Genomic DNA, 20,036 nt, shown 5'->3' on the forward strand with positions numbered 1-20,036 from the left:
GTGTCACTTGTGGGGGGTTTCAATGTTTAGGCACATCAGGGGCTCTCCAAAAGCAACGCGTCCCATCTCAATTTCAGTCAATTTTGCATTGAAAAGTCAAACGGCGCTCCTTCCCTTCCGAGCTCTGCCATGCGCCCAAACAGTGGTTTACCCCCACATATGGGGTATCGGCGTACTCAGGACAAATTGTACAACAACTTTTGGTGTCCATTTTCTCCTGTTATCCTTGGTAGAATAAAAGTTTTTAGAATGGTGTAACACTTGGTTATTTTCTATCATATAGACCCCTCAAAATGACTTCAAATGTATTGCGGTCCCTAAAAAAATGGTGTTGTAAAAACGAGAAATTGCTGGTCAACTTTTAACCTTTATAACTCCTTAACAAAAAAAAAATATTGGTTCCAAAATTGTGCTGATGTAAAGTAGACATGTGGGAAATGTTACTTATTACTTATTAAGTAATGTGACATATCTCTGTGACATAATGTGACATATCTCTGATTTAAGGGCATAAAAATTCAAATTTGGAAAATTGCAAAATTTTAAAAATTTTTACCAAATTTCTTTTTTTTTTTTCCACAAATAAACGCAGATAATATCAAAGAAATTTTACCACTATCATGAAGTACAATATGTCATGAGAAAACAATGTCAGAATCGTCAAGATCCATTGAAGCGTTCCAGACTTATAACCTCATAAAGGGACAGTGGTCAGAATTGTAAAAATTGGCCGGGTCACTAAAGTGCAAACCACCCTTGGGGGTAAAGAGGTTAAATCCTAGCTACACAGATTCTGATTATATCACCTGGCTAGCCCTGTATATAACTAGGCGAGCTGTTTTCCTTAGTCAGTCAGCTCAGGGAAGCTGACCAGAGTGGATGCGTCTTTGAACTGAAGAGAGACAAGACAGAATCTGCAGTGGCGGTGTGCAGAGAACTATATCAATGGGCAATAGCTTCTTATTTGACCAAGCCTAGGCTAGCTCAGCCGTGTATGAGGCAAGGCTAGTGTCTAGGCAAGGCTAGGGATTTAAGTTTATAAGCTTGTTTGGTGCTGTGCAACCTCTAAAAAGCAATAAATACTGCATGTGTTTGTACCAAAGCTGCATTACCTGTGTGAACGCTACCTAATTCCTAGCAGAGATAGTGAATCCCTACAACATATGTTACTTGGCCTATGTATAAAGCTTTTTATTTGGTATACATACTACTATTCTGTTTGGCTTATTTACAAGGATTGTGTTTTATAAAAGCAACTGGATCCGCGCTACAGTGACAGTGAAACATGTAGGAATCTACACTGAGTAGGAAACAAAATGAATTCAGAGTACTCTGCTCAAATCATGCACAACGTACCAGTAAATATAGGTAGATACTGTACTCCCCAGCACAACACCGGACCACAGCAGGCCGCCCTCCGCTGATACAGACCTGGACCTAAGGCCAGGGATGCAAATGTGTCTAGTGAGCCGATGACAGTATATAGATTACGGACTCACCGTGATGACATTGTGGCTCGGTGTGGAGTGATGGTTGTGGTCCGGTTCAGATGGTGGGATCCGTCGGGTGGGCGTGCAGGCAGCGGAGGGCGGCCTGCTGTGGTCCGGTGTTGTGCTGGGGAGTACAGTATCTACCTATATTTACTGGTACGTTGTGCATGATTTGAGCAGAGTACTCTGAATTCATTTTGTTTCCTACTCAGTGTAGATTCCTAGATGTCTCACTGTCACTGTAGCGCGGATCCAGTTGCTTTTATATTCATTGTTTCTTTTATTCGACAGTAGCAGCTCCTATCTGTCCTGGTTCCTGCGGCTCAGTGATTCTGGTGAGGTAGCGCTGGTGTATTCTTTTGTATCACAGGATTGTGTTTTAGGTGTTAATTTAAGTAAAGACACAAATCTTGTAATGCATCAGAACAAACGGCAGCATGTAGATATAGTGTATGGTCAGTTAATCTCCTGCCAGTAAAGGTGTAGGGCTCATACTGTGGGGAGCAGGTACAGAACACTAGATCGGCTTGTCCTCCTAATCTGCGTCATTTGTCACAGTCATGAATGCAAATTATTCACCTACAGCAAATAATAATTAGACCGTGATGTACAATACAACTTACGTTGGCAACCCTGTCTCCAGTGGTAGCCAAGTAGGCACTCGTCACATTTTGTTCCGGTAGCTCCTGGCCGACAAACACAATCACCAGTTTCATTGCAGCGTTCATGTTCAGAGCCATGCTGGTTACAGTTACATTCTACAAGCCAGAAAACATGGAAAATTAACAACAATAAAAAAGCAGTATTATAGTAGTTATATTCTTGTACATAGGAGCAATATTATAGTAGTTATATTCTTCTACATAGGGGGCAGTATTATAGTAGTTATATTCTTGTACATAGGGGGCAGTATTATAGTAGTTATATTCTTGTACATAGGTGCAGTATTATAGTAGTTATATTCTTGTACATAGGGGCAGTATTATAGTAGTTATATTCTTGTACATAGGGGACAGTATTATAGTAGTTATATTCTTGTACATAGGAGCAGTATTCCAGTAGTTATATTCTTGTACACGGGGCAGTATTATAGTAGTTATATCCTTGTACACGGGGCAGTATTATAGTAGTTATATTCTTGTACATAAGGGCAGTATTCCAATAGTTACATTCTTGTACATAGGAGCAGTGTTATAGTAGGTATATTCTTGTAGGTAAGGGCAGTATTATAGTAGTTATATTCTTGTAGGTAAGGGCAGTATTATAGCAGTTATATTCTTGTACATAGGAGCAGTATTATAGTAGTTATATTCTTGTACATAGGAGCAGTATTATAGTAGTTATATTCTTGTATATAGGAGCAGTATTATAGTAGTTATATTCTTGTACATAGGAGCAGTATTATAGTAGTTATATTCTTGCATATTTGGGATAATATGACAGTAGCTACTACTGTGGGTTAACGAGAACCTGAAATCTCGTGTCTTGTGATGTGAGGGACATTCACAAGAAAAAAAATAATGGGTTTTATGTAAATCTTTTATGTTTCTTGCTTGTATTTGTGCTAGTCAGACACTGTTCTGTTATTTATGTTCTTGTTACATTTCGGTCTTCTCTTACGTTTTTGTCACCTTCATTGTGAAGCAGCATGTCGCCACCTAGTGGTAGTGTACTGGTCAATGCAGGCAGCAGATGACCGTGTGGAGCGGCACTTTATTATAGGTAATTGGGTTACTCTTGGATGGGTTTGCAGCCACTTCTGCTGTTATTAGTTTGTTAAGAGTCAGGATAATCTATAGCGGGAATACTGTGATCCACTCCAGTGTCTCCTCCGCTCAGACGCTCCACTGTTCACTATAATCATATTACCGCAGCCTCCCTGGCCATTACTCAGCTGCAGTCACCAGCTCGGTGCAGGGTCTCTAATGTGTTTATGGCTTGTCCTTATACAGAAATGACTGAATTATTCTCTCCTGCTGCAGAAGGGACATTAATTGTAAGTGACGGGACGCAGAACATGAAGAGACTCGGGAAGGGGGGCACAGGACCGTCTGACGTCTCACCCCAATACAACTTCTACTCATCTACAGAAGAGGCTGGAAGAATCTTCAAGGAAAACTAGCTCCTGCCCAATATGACGCTATGGAAGGGGCAAAATATTTTCATATAGCGATGTCAGGAGATGGCAAAGTCACCAAAACCCATTCCTTCAATGATCTTCACTCTCAAAGTCGCCAAGATCACACAGATACCCAGCAACGATCGGGCTGTCTGGTCTGGGGTCATAATTGGGGACAGTCAGACCAGTGGTTGTATATAGGGGTAGTCCAGTCTGGGCTCTGTATAATTGGGGACAATCAGATCGGTGGTCTCTATATAGGGGTAGTCCAGTCTGAGGCCTTCGTAATTAAGGACAGTCAGACCTGCGGTTGTATACAGGGGTAGTTCAGTCTGGGGTCCCCATAAAGGATTGTGCTGAGGCCTGTATACAGGGTGTGGGAATGGCCTGTGGCCTTAGTTTAGAGAGGACTGGTCTGTATTAATGGCTGGACTAAGCAAATATCTATGTAAATGTCTGGGCTGGCCTGGGTCGGTATAAATTGGAAACTGGCCTGTGGACTGTGTAGAGGGGCGTGGAAATGGCCTGGGGTCTCTATAAAGGTCTGGGCTATAATGGGGTCTGTATAAAGGAGGGGCATCGCCTGAGGTCTGTAAAAAGATTTGTTCTATACTGGGTGTATATAAAGGAGGGGTTTGGCCTGAGCTATGTACAAATTTTGGGCTGTACTGGTGTCTGGATAAAGGAGGGGGTCTGGTTTGCAGCAGGGGTCTGGCCTTGAGCTTGTATAAAGGTCTGGGGACTGTATAAAGGAAGGGCAACTGGCCTGGGGTTGATGACTATTTAGAAGGTGTGTCATGGGACTGATGTCTTTATTTAGTGGTGTGTCATTTAGGTTGATGTCTTTAGTGGTGTGTCATTTAGGTTGATGTCTTTATTTAGTGGTGTGTCATGGGGTTGATGTCTTTATTTAGTGGTGTGTCATGGGGTTGATGTCTTTATTTAGGGGTGTGTCATGGGACTGATGTCTTTATTTAGTGGTGTGTCATGGGACTGATGTCTTTATTTAGTGGTGTGTCATGGGACTGATGTCTTTATTTAGTGGTGTGTCATGGGGTTGATGTCTTTATTTAGTGGTGTGTCATGGGGTTGATGTCTTTATTTAGTGGTGTGTCATGGGGTTGATGTCTTTATTTAGTGGTGTGTCATGGGGTTGATGTCTTTATTTAGTGGTGTGTCATGGGGTTGATGTCTTTATTTAGTGGTGTGTCATGGGGTTGATGTCTATTGGGGTGTGTCATGGGGTTGATGTCTTTATTTAGGGGTGTGTCATAGGGTTGATGTTTATTGGGATTTGTCATGGGGTTGATGTCTTTATTTAGTGGGGTGTCACGGGACTGATGTCTTTATTTAGGGGTGTTTCCTACTCCACACTGATGAGGGGCAAATACCCAGAAACAGCTGTCTGTGGATGGATACCATGTTTTGGCATAGGTGGTTTTCCTTTATTGGATGCTGCCCTTCCCGTGGTTGTTCCTTCCCGGTGAAAGACCTGGCTATTCATTGCTTGCGTTGAGAAACACGTGATGGTGTCTCCGCGGCTTTTCTACATGCATTTGCATATTTCCCTTTAGGGATGGGGGCAGTGTTCTGGATCACTGCGTTGAGAAACACGTGATGGTGTCTCCGCGGTGTTGGATGTTTTGATCTCCCCGAGGTCATTCATCCTTATGTTTATATATTTTATTTAGGGGTGTGTCATGGGACTGATGTCTTTATTTAGGAGTGTGTCATGGGACTGATGTCTTTATTTAGTGGTGTGTCATGGGGTTGATGTCTATTGGGGTTTGCCATGGGGTTGATGTCTTTATTTAGGGGTGTGTCATGCGACTGATGTCTTTATTTAGGGGTGTGTCACGGGACTGATGTCTTTATTTAGGGGTGTGTCATGCGACTGATGTCTTTATTTAGGGGTGTGTCATGGGACTGATGTCTTTATTTAGGGGTGTGTCATGCGACTGATGTCTTTATTTAGGGGTGTGTCATGGGGTTGAGGTCTTTATTTAGGGGTGTGTCATGGGGTTGATGTCTATTGGGGTGTGTCATGGGGTTGGTGTCTTTATTTAGGGGTGTGTCATGCGACTGAGGTCTTTATTTAGGGGTGTGTCATGGGGTTGAGGTCTTTATTTAGGGGTGTGTCATGGGGTTGATGTCTATTGGGGTGTGTCATGGGGTTGGTGTCTTTATTTAGGGGTGTGTCATGGGGTTGATGTCTTTATTTAGATGATCTAACTTGGGGTTGATGTCTCTATTTAGGGGATATGGCTTGCAGTTGATGTCTTTAATTAGGAGGGTTTAGCCAGGGCTTTAAATCTTTATTTATGGGCTCTGGCCTGGCGTTTGTGTCTTTTTGTGTGTGTGTGTGTGTCTTGTGTTTAATCTGCATTTTATTTAAGTGAGTGTGTGTGTGTGTGTGTGTGTGTGTCTTGTGTTTAATCTGCATTTTATTTAAGTGAGAACATTTTGCATCATTATTTGCCCCCTGTAAATTTGCTATGGATCCTCAGCCATTCCTGACACCTGCTGGGTACTTTTGGCATTAATTAGGTGCATCATATGCAGAGTGACGCGGCTGATAGCAGGTGACGGCGGCCGTACTAGAACGTCCGCACCATCACCCTGGGGACATGTAGGTCTGATCTTACAGCTGACAGATCACTCACGTATGCAGACATTCTCATCCTCCAGCTCGGCAGACACGTTGCGGTAGAAGCCGAGGCGGCAATGCTGGCAGTGCTGACCCCGAGTATTGTGCTTGCAGCTGACACAAGTGACCACATTCAGGAAGTCGATGAAGCTGCATCTGCTGGAATGTCCATAACATTCACAGTCTGAAAAAGGAGGAAAACCCAATGAGAACAAGCACAGAAGGACCCGACTCCTCAAGCACCTGGGATGTCCCATCACCTAATCCAGAGCATAGATCTTCTCTGTCCAAGCCTGAAAGTCATCGGGACCTCATGGCTGATCACAAGGATCTCATAATTATCCATTACTAAAAGCCTTAATTCTACAGAAACATGGCTGACTGAAGGAGTTGATATAACTCCGAAAAATATGGGCCTCTTCCCCTCCATGGACCAGGCCGTGAGCTGCCAAGCAAATCTGATTTGTTTCTAGCCGGATTTAGCGTTGCCCTTTAAATTCTTAATCTTGACTCTTCCACCAGGTCAGTGACAACTAAAGTCATTGCAGTCCCCCATCAATCACAATCCTCTGAGCTTATGGATGTTTCAATTAAGCTTCATTGTGCGCAGGGAGAACAGTGCCGGATCCATGACCTTGCCGAGGGCTACGGACGTCGCTACCAGATTCAATCAAATGAACCTCACATGTAAGTGTCTCTCTCCCTGCAGCTCGGCCTCAGGGCAGGAGCCAAGGGCAGCGACTACTTCACAAGGGTGATGCTGATCAAAATCTCGGACATCCCAAAGTCATGAGGAGTCGGCGTGAACATCAAAGCTGGGGGGTCATTCACATGCACGGTGATGACAAGTCATGCTGATGGGAGAGGGGTGACACGGGATGAAGATATAGAAAGTCTTCAGTCACATTCACGCTGCCATTCATAGAAGAACATCCCCAAAAACCCACCAGCATCATAAATCATACAAGACATTTTATAGGGTCTCCCAATATCTCAGCATTTATTATCAACCCAGGTAAAACAGTCACATGTCCAGAAATCGACTCCTGATGTATCCCCCTTGTCCGAGTCTCAGGGGCGGAGGTAGGTGCACAACCCACTCTTGAGGCTGCTCCAAGGCCTGGATCCAAGAGATTAATCCACATGAAGATGACACTCAAGCCAATCTCACCTGCAGGTGATCCCAGATAATGTATGTAATAAAGAGGAGCTGCCGTCCGGTAAACATGCCCCATTAGGACTTTCGGTCACAGCTGCCAGACACCGCAAAGGTAGTCTTAGCACATAAGACTATCGCTGGTCCAACCTGACGACTTTGGTGGGATTGGCCAACAATCTAATGTGCGTGATGTCTGGACTATGATAGATAAAAAAGATTGGGCATATCTAATTTCAACATGTCCCATCCTCTGCTCTTCAGGTGTCTGACACTGGCATGCTCACCTCTTCCCATTCAGAACATGTGCACGCCCTATATAATGAGCATTCATGTGATTAGGGGTCAGGAGTAATCCGTATCAGTCCAACAACAGAAATTGAAGGGAACCTGTTCACAGGATATACCACTAGGGGATATTAGGAGCTTTATCAGCCTCTTTGTTTTTAGTGATACCTGTGTTATATTTAAACTTTACATGTGTGTGTTTCCAAAAATTATGTTAAATCCTCTCTGCCTGCGATTAGCGGACTGGTCCGGGACCACTGTCAATCACTGGGATAATGCCCACAGCCACGTGACTGACATTATAGTATGAGCAGGGAGGAGGAGAAGTCCCTCTTTTCCTCCCTGCACCCCCCAGCACACATTGGTCTGTCAATCAGTGGACTAAAGCAATGATTGATGGTGTCGCGGACTAGTCCGCTAACTGTAGGGAAGATTTAATATTGTTTTTCAAAACTTGGGCAGCATATAAGTATAACATGGGAATTAGTAAAAACTCTCCGATGAGCAAATCCATGTGTGTGGCCACCTAATTGTGGCATGTGCTTGTGGTGAAGATACCAGGAAGGGCATACCAGTCAAATCCAATGATTGCCGAGACCCCGAGTGATCAACTGTGGCCACCAAAGTGGCTACAATATGTGCACGTCCCCCACAACAGCCACAAACAGACACACTTGGCCCCATTTACAGGACCTCTCTAAGACCTCGATGTGCCCCAATAAATAAGTCCCAGCAGGACAGACAAACCTCCAGTGTCATTAGTACCTTTCGGACTCTTGATCGTATCGGTGACATAGGCCGGAGTGGGATCAGGACGAATGAAAACCTTGGAGGATTCTTGAATTTGGAGAAATCAGATATGATTATTGAGTCTAGGCTAATCAATACGAGTACGTCCACACCGTGCAATGTACCACAGGCATCTAGGCTACCACACGTCTACTGGGGGCCGTGGGGGTCACGATACCTGTTTTAGGATATTTCTCGGTGGGTGGCGGGGGCTCCCTTTGCATCGGTGGGTTGGCTGTGTGTTATAAATGTGAAGGGTATAAGAGACAAGGTCAAGGAGGAACCTCAAGGAGCAACTCCAGGTAATAAATAACCAATGTAGATACATTCAAATAGTAACATTTTGTTGCAATGTATCAAACTCATTTTGATACAATTTATATTGGCGCGAGTTCTCTGTGGCCACTCCTCTGCCCGAGATGTGCGCTGGACATCGCCGGAGGCTGCACTGATGCTTGGCTGCATCCACAATCTCCAACCTCTCCCCTTAAAGAACTCTGCAACTGTCAGAGCATGCTGGGAGTAGTAGTTGCACTGACGCTTGGCTGTTTCACAACATCTGGAGAGCCAAAGGCTGTAGACCACCTGCTACGTTAAAATGCATGCAAATGTGACAGAAGGCCAAGCTGCGGGGAGAAGGCATGGGACTGCACCCCAAATACTGTCTGGGATAGTGCTTGATCAGTTGTGATGAGAGAGAATGAGAGATGATCAGCAATAATTCTCTTTTTACCAACAGGGTTGAATAATAATTGTCTCCCGCGTAAAATAATTTTACTAATATCCAAAGTAGAAACAACTATTTTCCTCCTATGCGATAGATTAATAATCGCTCATAAATTGGGGTACCGGGCACCATCATTGTTATGACAGCAAATGGGTTAACAGGCCAAAAACACGGATGGAAAATGTTTCACCTTCTTTGCCTTCCCATAAAAAACTGGGCAGTATGATACTCCTAGGCTATGTTCCCACAATGAGATGTTGGTGAGTTTATGATGTTGGAGATTTTCTGCACATTAAGGATAAACAGGTTACTTGCATTTTTTTTTAAAGATATGCAGAGTTAAAAACTCACGAAAAACTTATTATAGGAACTTAGCCTACATTCAATATGCACCCTGAAAAGAGCAACAAATCTTCTGCATAGGCAAGGAGTAAAATTCTGCGTGCAGCCAACACTAGGGGGAGCTCCCTGTATACAGAGATGCATAAGATTCTGTCTGCAGCCAACACTAGGGGGAGCTCCCTGTATACAGAGATACATAAGATCCTGTCTGCTGCTACCACTAGGGGGAGCTCCCTGTATACAGAGATACATGATAAGATTCTATCTGCAGCCACCACTAGGGGGAGCTCCCTATATACAGAGATACATGATAAGATTCAGCCTGCAGCCACCACTAGGGGGAGCTCCCTGTATACAGAGATACATGATAAGATTCTGTCTGCAGCCACCACTAGGGGGAGGTCCCTGTATATAGAGATACATGATAAGATTCTGTCTGCAGCCACCACTAGGGAGAGCTCCCTGTATATAGAGATACATGATAAGATTCTGTCTGCAGCCACCACTAGGGGGAGCTCCCTGTATACAGAGATACATGATAAGATCCTGTCTGCAGTCACCACTAGGGGGAGATCCCTGTATACAGAGATACATGATAAGATTTTGTCTGCAGCCACCACTAAGAGAAGCTATGATAAATTTAAAAAAATCATTAAATTCTCACCTTCCGGCGTCCGCGGCAGCCTTTCCTGCTCCTCGTGATGCTCCGGTCCCAAGAATGCATTGCGGCAATGACCCCAGATGACGTAGCGGGTCTACATCATCACGGGTTATTGCCGCAAGGCATTACTGGGAATGGACTGTCGTGATGAGCATCGCTAAAGGCCTGGGCTGCATCCGGGGGCCGCCGGAAGGTGAGTATATAACTATTTTTTATTTTAATTATTTTTTTAACAAGGACATGGTGCCCACATTGCTATATACTACGTGGGCTGTGTTATATACTACGTGAACTGCGTTGTATACTGCGTGGGCTCCTGCTATATACGGCGTGGGCTGTTATACACTACGTGGGCTTTGCTATATACTACGTGGGCTTTGCTATATACTACGTGGCTGTGCTATATACTACGTGGCTGTGCTATATACTACGTGGCTGTGCTATATACTACGTGGGCTTTGCTGTATACTACGTGGCTGTGCTATATACTACGTGGGCTGTGCTATATACTACGTGGGCTGTGCTATATACTACGTGGGCTGTGCTATATACTACGTGGGCTGTGCTATATACTACGTAGCTGTGCCATATACTACGTAGCTGTGCCATATACTACGTGGCTGTGCCATATACTACGTGGCTGTGCCATATACTACGTGGCTGTGCCATATACTACGTGGGCTGTGTTATATGCTACATGGGCTGTGAGACTCTTTTGCCCGGGGCCCTCAAAAACTGATTGGTCACGCCCGGCCGGCCGCGAACAATCAGCGACAGGCGCAGTCTGGCTGCGAATTGGCGGGGGATTTGAACCACGCTTCGCTAATTGGTCGCGGCCGGCCGAATCCTGTGTATTCATTGCATTATTCTGAAATCTTCATAAATAAACTACATACATATTCTAGAATACCCGATGTGTTAGAATCGGGCCACCATCTAGTAAAATATATGCTAATTATCATCAAATCTTAAATAGTGGGAAAAAAACGTGCTTGCTTCCATAATGAAGTCTTTATGGGTGTGTGTGTGTGTGTGTGGGGGTAATTTTAATGTGTCTGCTCACAGGTTGCAGGGGATTGATCTCTCCTTTCCTGCTGTACTATAACTTCTGATATGCGCAAACCGATTCATAGAAGTTAATTAGGGAAATGCTATGCATGCAGTTTCCTAATACTTAGACTTGAGCTTGGCTTTAATGCTTGACAGCCCCTGCTTTGTGGAGACTCTTGTCTGCAGCGACATTACTGCTTTCCTTCACTCCAGGATTTACTCAAAACTTCTGTCTAAATATAAACTTCAAGGCTTGAGCATTTTATAGAACTATTTCCTTGCCGCGCGATGTCATGGCAGCACCAATCTTCTGGGTAACATCTAATTGGCATTTGCTACAGTATTGGAAAAGTTCCAAGTGACACAATGTATCCACTGGTCTGTGCTGACATAGGGGTCATGTAGGGGGGTGACAGTGTGTATTAATCATGGACGTACCTCTTATTCTCTCTGGAAGTTCCTGACGCTGAAGCTTAGGTTCTAGCAATGGAGGAGCTGGTGAAATCCAGGGTGCTTCAAACAAACAGATTACAGGATGAGATCTATAGGTGTCAAGAACAGGGAGCGACATTGTCTCCTAGCACTTGTAGACAGCAGTAGTGCAAAATAAGGAAGGCGTTTGGCACAATTAAAGACGGAGCTAATGCAGACAAAAAAGATTCACCGCAAATATTAGAACCCCAAATGATTAATTATTTTCTTAGATCTCTAAATACCTGCTCAGTGCATAGATTTATAAAATCACCACTAGGGGGAGCTCACTACATACGGATTTACACAGTAACCACTAGGGGGAGCACAATACATACGGATTTATATAGTAACCACTAGGGGAGCCCACTTCATATAGATTTATATAGTAACCACTAGGGGAGCCCACTTCATACAGATTTATACAGCCACCACTAAGGGGATCTCACTATATTCAGATGTATACAGTGACCCCTATGGGGGAGCCCACTACATACAGATTTATACAGTCAACACTAGTGGGAGCTCACTACATACAGATTTATACAGTAATCACTAGGGGGTAATCACTACATACAAAGTTATACAGTCACCAGTAGGAGGTGACTGTATAAATGATAGCCATGTGTCATCAGTGTGACATGTACCGATGCCTGGGAATCGGCAGTACTGTTCACGCTGTTCCCCAGTACCAGGTGCTGAAGACCACTCACATCATTGTCCCCTGCTTGTACTGTGATCAGAGCTAGCAGGGGAGAATGCGGAGTTGTATTCAACTTATAACAGCGAGATCAGGCAGCGGCTGATGGGAATATTCAGCACAGTACCCTCGGCTGTCAGCTTTAGCTTGGCTGGCTGGCAAAAATGGAGAGGACCCCAAGCCTATTTTTTAAAATTATTTATTTAATTAACCAATACGGCATGGGGACCCCTCTATTCTTGATAACTAGCCTTGCTAATGGTGACAGCTGAGGGTTGCAGCCCGTAGCTGTCAGTTTTGCCTGGCTGGTTATCAAAAATACAGGAGAACCCGACGTCAATTTTTTTTTTTTTTATTTATTTATAGCGCAGGTGGCTGCTGATGAATACTCCCATCAGCCACCGCCTGCTGTCACCAATTGAATACAACTCAACATTCTTCCCTGCTAGCGCTGATCGCAGAGTGAGCAGCGGACAATGATGTGAGCTGTCTTCAGTACCCAGTGGCGAGGAACAGCGAGAATAGTACGGTTGATTCTCGTCTCAGGCGCCGGTATGTGTGATACTGATGCGGCACACGGTTGCCACACGTGTTAAACACACACACACACATGGACAAGGATATCTCCGGTACTGTTTTTTCCATTACCAGAAATATCAGGTGGTGTGAAAAAGTGATTAGGGTATGTGCATACGATCCAAGGTTGCTGTGGGTTTGACAATGCATACTTATGCAGTGTCAACCAGCAGCGTCTAGATGTTACAGCATAGTGGATGGGATTTCAAGGAATCCCATGTCCACTATGCATCCACAAGATGCCTGCGGAGATGGATATGTGGCACGTCTTTCAGGACCACAACAAGTGAGTTTCTCTTGCGGAGATGCGAGTCCCTGCAAGAGATTTTTCACCCATAGAATGTTTTCAGGGCCGGTTTTAGACAAAGTGGGGCCCTAGGCAAAAGTTTAAAATGAGGCCCCCAATGCTCACATACATATTGCACCATGACGCTCAAACATTTTGGTTGCATTTACATGCGTTGAGTTCAGACCGTTCGATGCGTGCGATTGACAACATTGAAGTCGTTTGACTCTTGTTTCTCGGCCTCTTTACATCGTCTGAGGACGAATCGAATGATGGGGACAGAACACTAGTAGATCAATCTGTCCCCATATAGTATCATGCTATAAGCAGCAGGGCTGTGTGTGTGTGTATATATATATATATATATATATATATATATATATATATATATATACACACATACATACTCTAGTCTGTTCAACCATTATTTTAAAATGTGCATGGAACACACACACTATCACTGTATGTTTATATAGAATAATGCAAAAAATTATATATATATATATATATATATATATATATATATATATATATATATATATATATATATACAAACACACACAATTAAACACACACACGCACATGACACATGCTTATACACACACACACTTATACACACATTCATACATGTACATGGCACGCACGTATACACACATACACGGCACACACTTATATACACACACACATATATATGGCATGCACTTATACACAGACACATACATAGCATTCTTATACATACACACATACATAGTATATATATAGATATATATTTTACACACACATGGCACGTACTTATACACACATATATACATGGCACGCATTTATACACATACATGGCACGCATTTTTACACACATACATATATACACATGCACACATATATATATATATATATATATATATATATATATATACACACACACACACACACACACGGCAAGCAAAGACACACTTATACACACACACATACACGGCACACACATGCAGCACAACAAATGCTCATTTGATACATGTGATTCACATAAGCACACACTACTACACATGACACACGCTATACACACCACACACCACACACACACACACACACCTTTATGCTGGAGGGAATGAGATGATGCACACTATCAGATGCAGCTCCTCCTGCTCCCAGCAGACACCTTTCTGCCCTCTCCTCTGCTGGGACTGCCGACAAGAGCAGGAGTTGCTGACAGCAGGACAGGAGCCATCGTCACCAGGAGCAGCACACACAGTGGGACGGTGCTCTTTACTTATCTGCCGGCTCAGGTTGTTACTGGTGCTGGGTCTCTCTCCCTTCCCCTCAGAGGCTCCGTTCAGCAGGACAGGGCGCTGGCCAATGAGCACTTCTATCACTCTGATGGGGGAGGTTCAGTGGCCGCTGCTCCTGTGCTTCACTGCAGGCTCCTATTTTACTGCTACAAACATTCCCAGAGTACATGGCCTGTGGTGACATCACGGTCACATGGCAGGTCACCTGATCGTGATGTCACTACAGGTCCTTAACCAGTCTCTACTCGGAAGCTTCACTGATAATGCTATTATCAGTGAAGCTTCTGCTGTAGATGCTGGGGGCCCCCAAGGGAGTGGGGGCCCCAGGCAGCTGCCTAGTCTGCCTGGCCCTAACGCCGGCCCTGAATGTTTTAAATGCAGTGAATACACACGGTTCAGTGAACACAAGCGGATTTACCTGCGTTCAATAGATGGCAGCGCTTTGGACGTAACTCACATATGCTGCGTTCAAAGCGCTGCTATTTCCAGATCGTGTGCACTCGGCCTTAGTGAGCACTAACTCTCTGCCAACAGTGCCAAGATAATCCATCCTCCCCACAGGTGTGGCAGATCCAGATGCTGATCAGACACATGATTATTGCACAGGTGTGGCAAATCCAGATGCTGATCTGACACATGATTATTGCACAGGTGTGGCAGATCCAGATGCTGATCAGACACATGATTATTGCACAGGTGTGGCAAATCCAGATGCTGATCTGACACATGATTATTGCACAGGTGTGGCAGATCCAGTTGCTGATCAGACACATGATTATTGCACAGGTGTGGCAGATCCAGATGCTGATGAGACATGATTAATCCAGATGCCGATGAGACATGATTATTGCACAGATGTGGCAGATCCAGATGCTGATCAGCCACATGATTATTGCACAGCTGTGGCAGATCCAGTTGCTGATCAGGCACATGATTATTGCACAGCTTTGGCAGATTCAGTTGCTGATCAGGCACATGATTATTGCACAGGTGTGGCAGATACAGTTGCTGATCAGACACATGATTATTGCACAGGTGTGACAGATCGAGATGCTGATCAGACATGATTATTGGACAGCTGTGGCAGATCCAGTTGCTGATCAGGCACATGGTTATTGTACAGGTGTGGCAGATCCAGTTGCTGATCAGACACATGATTATTGCACAGGTGTGGCAGATCCAGATGCTGATCAGACACATGATTATTGCACACCTGTGGCAGATCCAGATGCTGATCAGTCATGATTATTGCACAGGTGTGGCGGATCCAGATGCTGATCAGACACATGATTATTGCACACCTGTGGCAGATCCAGTTGCTGATCAGACACATGATTATTGCACAGGAGTGCACTGACCTCGAAGCTGACAAAGTAGAATCTCAGTTTAGCACTGATCTCTGAGAACATCCACTTTAATTTTACTAGATAGATCCCACTGAATTGAACTAGTGTAAAGGAGACCTGAAACAGACTCTGAAAAACACTGCTGCTGACCTTCCACAGATGCAATGCACGCAGGGAAACCATCAGTAAGGTGCAATGTGTTTCTGAGTTTTCAGCAGGCATCAGGCGTTCTATCAGGGGTGTACATATTATTGCTTTATGTCCACAGGGGTCTTGAAATAACATCAGTTTTAATAGATTGTCCAATATCTCTGCTTACTGTAGGTAAACAGAAAATTGACCCACCCTGACCAAGTCCTGTCTGCACAGCTTATGGTTTGTTCCAATGTATCCATGTAGGGAAACTTCTAAACTGAATACAACAGCAGAAAACAGCCCTTGCCTAAACTGATACTATGCTCACATGTTGCATTTGCTACTTTCTTTTATGCAATTTTCAGCTGTGTTTTACAATACCAGCAAAAGCTGACACATGAACACACACTGGGTTTTTTCCTGACTGAATTGGAAAACTGCAGCATGTCACTTCTTTCCGTTTTTGCAGTGTTTTTCACCCACAGAAAGCAATGAGTAAGTGCAAAAACGCAGCAAAAAAAAAAAAAAACAACAAAAAAACCCAGGCATTAGGTTTTGCTGCGTTTTTGGAGTAGAAACCTTAAGGAAGTTGCATCATGTTTTTTTTTTGGGGGGGGCACTAAACTTCATCAGCATGCACAAGAAACAACAAAAACACAGCAAAACCTGCTTTTTGTAAGCAGTTTCTTTAGAGTATGTGCACACATTGCGGATTCCATTGTGAATATTTCCGCGCAAATTCTGCAGAATCCGCAAGTAAAATGTCTTGTGTTTTACATGCTGATTCCCCGCGTATTTACTGTGGATTTCGCCTGCGTTTTTACACCTGCGAATTCCTATTATGGAATAGGTGTAAAACGCTGCGGAATCCGCACAAAGAATTGACATGCTGCGGAAAATAAACTGCTGCATTTCTGAGCAAAATTTTCCGCAGCATGTGCACTGCGGATTTGGTTTTCCATAGGTTTACATGGTACTGTACACAGCATGGAAAACTGCTGCGGACTCGCAGGGCCAAATCAGCTGCGGATCTGCAGCCAAATCTGCAACGTGTGCACATACCCTTTCTGCCAAGAGAGCAAGTTTCGACTGCAGAAAAAAACCATAAAAAACGCAACGTGTGAACATAGCCATCCATTTTAACAACCTGGGCCGCTGACAGAGTCAAAAAGGTTAATCGGCATAATTAATGTTCCCATTCACTAACGGCAAGCAGAGATTTTTAAAAATGGAAATAAACTGAAATGCAAAGTCCATCGCTAACCTAACAATTCCCTTTACAGAGAAGGTCGGGATTCTACTCTACATCTCGTCTACTGGATGATACCTGCTTTCTCCTCGGTTTCCTCAGTACGAGCGACATCTGACGTCTGAAAGACCAGATCCCCTGAGATCATCATAGATTGCAAAAAATTGAAAAAAAAAGTCAGTCCAAACTACTTAAAGGGGAAGCACCTACTTTGGCATCTAAGAGCTACATACAGCATACTACTACTCCCATCATCTACAGCAGCAATCAGTATATATCAATGTGTCATCTGTACGTCACAATCTTGGAAAATGCAGTTTTGGTGACATTCTTAGAAATTATAGATGCAGCTTGTGCAGGGAGTGGAGATTATGCAGATTTTATGCAAACAACTGGCAGGATTGGCAGATACAAGTGCTGCACAACTTCCCAACAGGGCGGAAACGTTTGGATGGTTGATGGATTTCCCCTTTAAATTCTCGCACCGGCTGCGTAACCTTCAGCCAAGAGAAGGGGAAGCCAATCTCATTGAATTACACAATCTTTAAGCATTGACTGCTTTCTGCCACGGAAAATGAGCTGAGGATTTGTGCCGCTGCCGATGCCAGCTCCCTTCACAAGCTGATGAATTGCTCTGTAATTTACTTATGCACAGACAGGACGTGTAATAGAAAAGAGGCGCTACCACCGGCCGCAAATTTATAGCATTTTAATACCCGGGAAAGCCTCTTAGATAAGTACTAAAAGTAGAGAAATATTACAGATTCTGTTGGAAAATCGCTTAGTGGACAATTCCCTAACAGGCAATGTTTAAATGAAGGCGCAGAGAAGGTGCCATCGCGTACCGGGAAAGCCGCTTATTATAAAGTTGCTCCAGGGATGGGGTGGTAGTGATGAAATATCACATTGAAGCCCCATTTCACCATCCAGTAGTGACCATGAAAACCATCAGTAAGTAGGCCATGGGTTTCTATTTATGGCTTGTGTTCCTTAGTAAATCCTGGAGCTCAGCTTCTTAATGCACGGACATCCAAATCCTTTAATTGGCTGTGACCTCACTGCAGCCGTCTTGGTTTATTTTGCTGCGATTTTCCAAAACTACCGGAGAATACTGAGAAAAAGTGCAAAGTTTGATCGCAACTAAATACAAGTGTCAGTGAGTCACAGCGCAGAAAATGGTACGGTCACAAAGACTTGTGCTATCTGCCATCAGCAGCTTGCTGACAGTTTCCAGTTAGGAGTCGGAGAGCTCAAAATCAGTCTACTCAGATGATCGTCAGCTCAAGTATTAATGCGGGTACGGAGACCATGCCTGGAAAACACTAAGGCTATGTTCACACGATCCTTTTTTCGCTGTGGAATTTTCAGGTCCTGATTTGGGAAAACCGCAGTGCAAAACCTGCGGTGGTTTTCACTGCGGTTTTCAGTCCTTTTTCTACTGCAGATTCCACTGCGGGTTTCCAGCTGCATTTTCCTATTGGTGCAGGTGGAAACCCGCAGCGGAATCCGCAGAAAGAATTGACATGGTACTTCTTTTTTTCCGCAGAAAATCAGCGTGGATTTTCCAGCGGAAAAAAGGAACGTGGGAACAGCGGTTTTCTTTTTCCATAGGGTAACATTGTACTGTACCCTGCCTGGAAAAAGGATGCGGATCCGCAGCGAAAACCGCATCGTGTGAACAAGCCCTAAAGCCCTTATATATCAGCAGCAGCTTGCTGACAGTTTCCAAGCAGCATGAGATCTCAGAATCACAGGTGCTATCACTGAGTACTGTGGGTTTTGAGCTGAGCTTTCCCGTGAATTCCTACTATATTGGAAATACAAATATATCCATAAGCTAATCTACTTGTTGATGGTTTCCAGTTTGTTTGTTTTTTTTAATTTATGACTTGTTGTGACAGTTTAGATATATAATAATGTGGCTCATAGTCTGTACTGGGTAAAGGCAGGAGGAGGAGGGAGCCTTGGCCTCGGTCACCCAGGAATATAGCAGAAGGGGGTTGGAGCCATTTCTAAGTGAGCGGAGAGGAGCTATGCAGCGGAAGGGGGTTGTGGCACTTGCTTTACTGTAAGTCACAAACCTGCCGTAGTGATGGAAACAAGGGTCGTGTAGGAAGTTTTGGGGTCAGATGTGCGGACTTGTCTGGCCGTGGTGACCTCAGGCCTTGCAGTGTCTGACACTAGTGAGACACAAAGACAAGATAGGTCTATTCACCACGTGCTCTCAATGTCTGGTGGCAGCTAAAGTCTGGACTCACACTCCAATCACATCGAGAGCTGCAAGCAAAATTCTGCTCGTTCCCCAAGATCTGCTGGTGCATGCTGTATTGTGGAGCATGTGCGGCTCGGTTCATTTAACATTTGTACCTATTTTTTCCCTCTGATTTTCCTTTTTTTAAAGCAAAAACTCTCAGTAGTAGAGAGGAGTAGACAGGATGAAACTAAAATGCAGATTAACCCTTTTAAAAAAAAGGAGACAAACCCACTGGACACTGAAAGGGACGGTGCACCTGTACACATCTGACATTGTTATTCAGGGTCTGTGCACAGTGACCCCCACAATTGTTGGAACACTGGTGGTCACAGCGTTCATCCGAATATCATAACCCACAGTCTTAATTTTAAATGGTCTTAGAATCTCCCCGACGTGAAACGGCTGATTACAGAGATCAATGAATTGTTTTCAACTGCACAGCAAAACGGAGAGAAGACGGGCGTTAG

The 20,036-nt window shown here is 44.1% G+C and overlaps 1 protein-coding gene across 3 annotated transcripts in view; it reads right to left on the bottom strand.

Annotated features, from left to right (window-relative positions):
* The window catches only part of NTNG2 (netrin G2), an 83,049-nt gene that overhangs the window by 19,060 nt on the left and 43,953 nt on the right, over positions 1–20,036 (bottom strand). For 2 of the 3 annotated variants that reach the window (XM_077284720.1, XM_077284719.1), the window contains 2 exons: positions 6,273–6,440; positions 2,114–2,248 (listed from right to left, as the gene is read on the bottom strand). In XM_077284720.1, coding sequence (XP_077140835.1) covers positions 2,114–2,248; positions 6,273–6,440 — 303 coding nt within the window. Of the gene's footprint in view, positions 1–2,113; positions 2,249–6,272; positions 6,441–8,465; positions 8,538–8,667; positions 8,725–11,707; positions 11,783–17,393; positions 17,454–20,036 lie in introns of all 3 variants that reach the window. The other variant, XM_077284718.1, reaches the window with a different exon arrangement.

Source organism: Ranitomeya variabilis, chromosome 2, assembly GCF_051348905.1.
Source record: "Ranitomeya variabilis isolate aRanVar5 chromosome 2, aRanVar5.hap1, whole genome shotgun sequence".
In the NCBI taxonomy this organism is placed as follows: Eukaryota; Metazoa; Chordata; class Amphibia; order Anura; family Dendrobatidae; genus Ranitomeya; species Ranitomeya variabilis.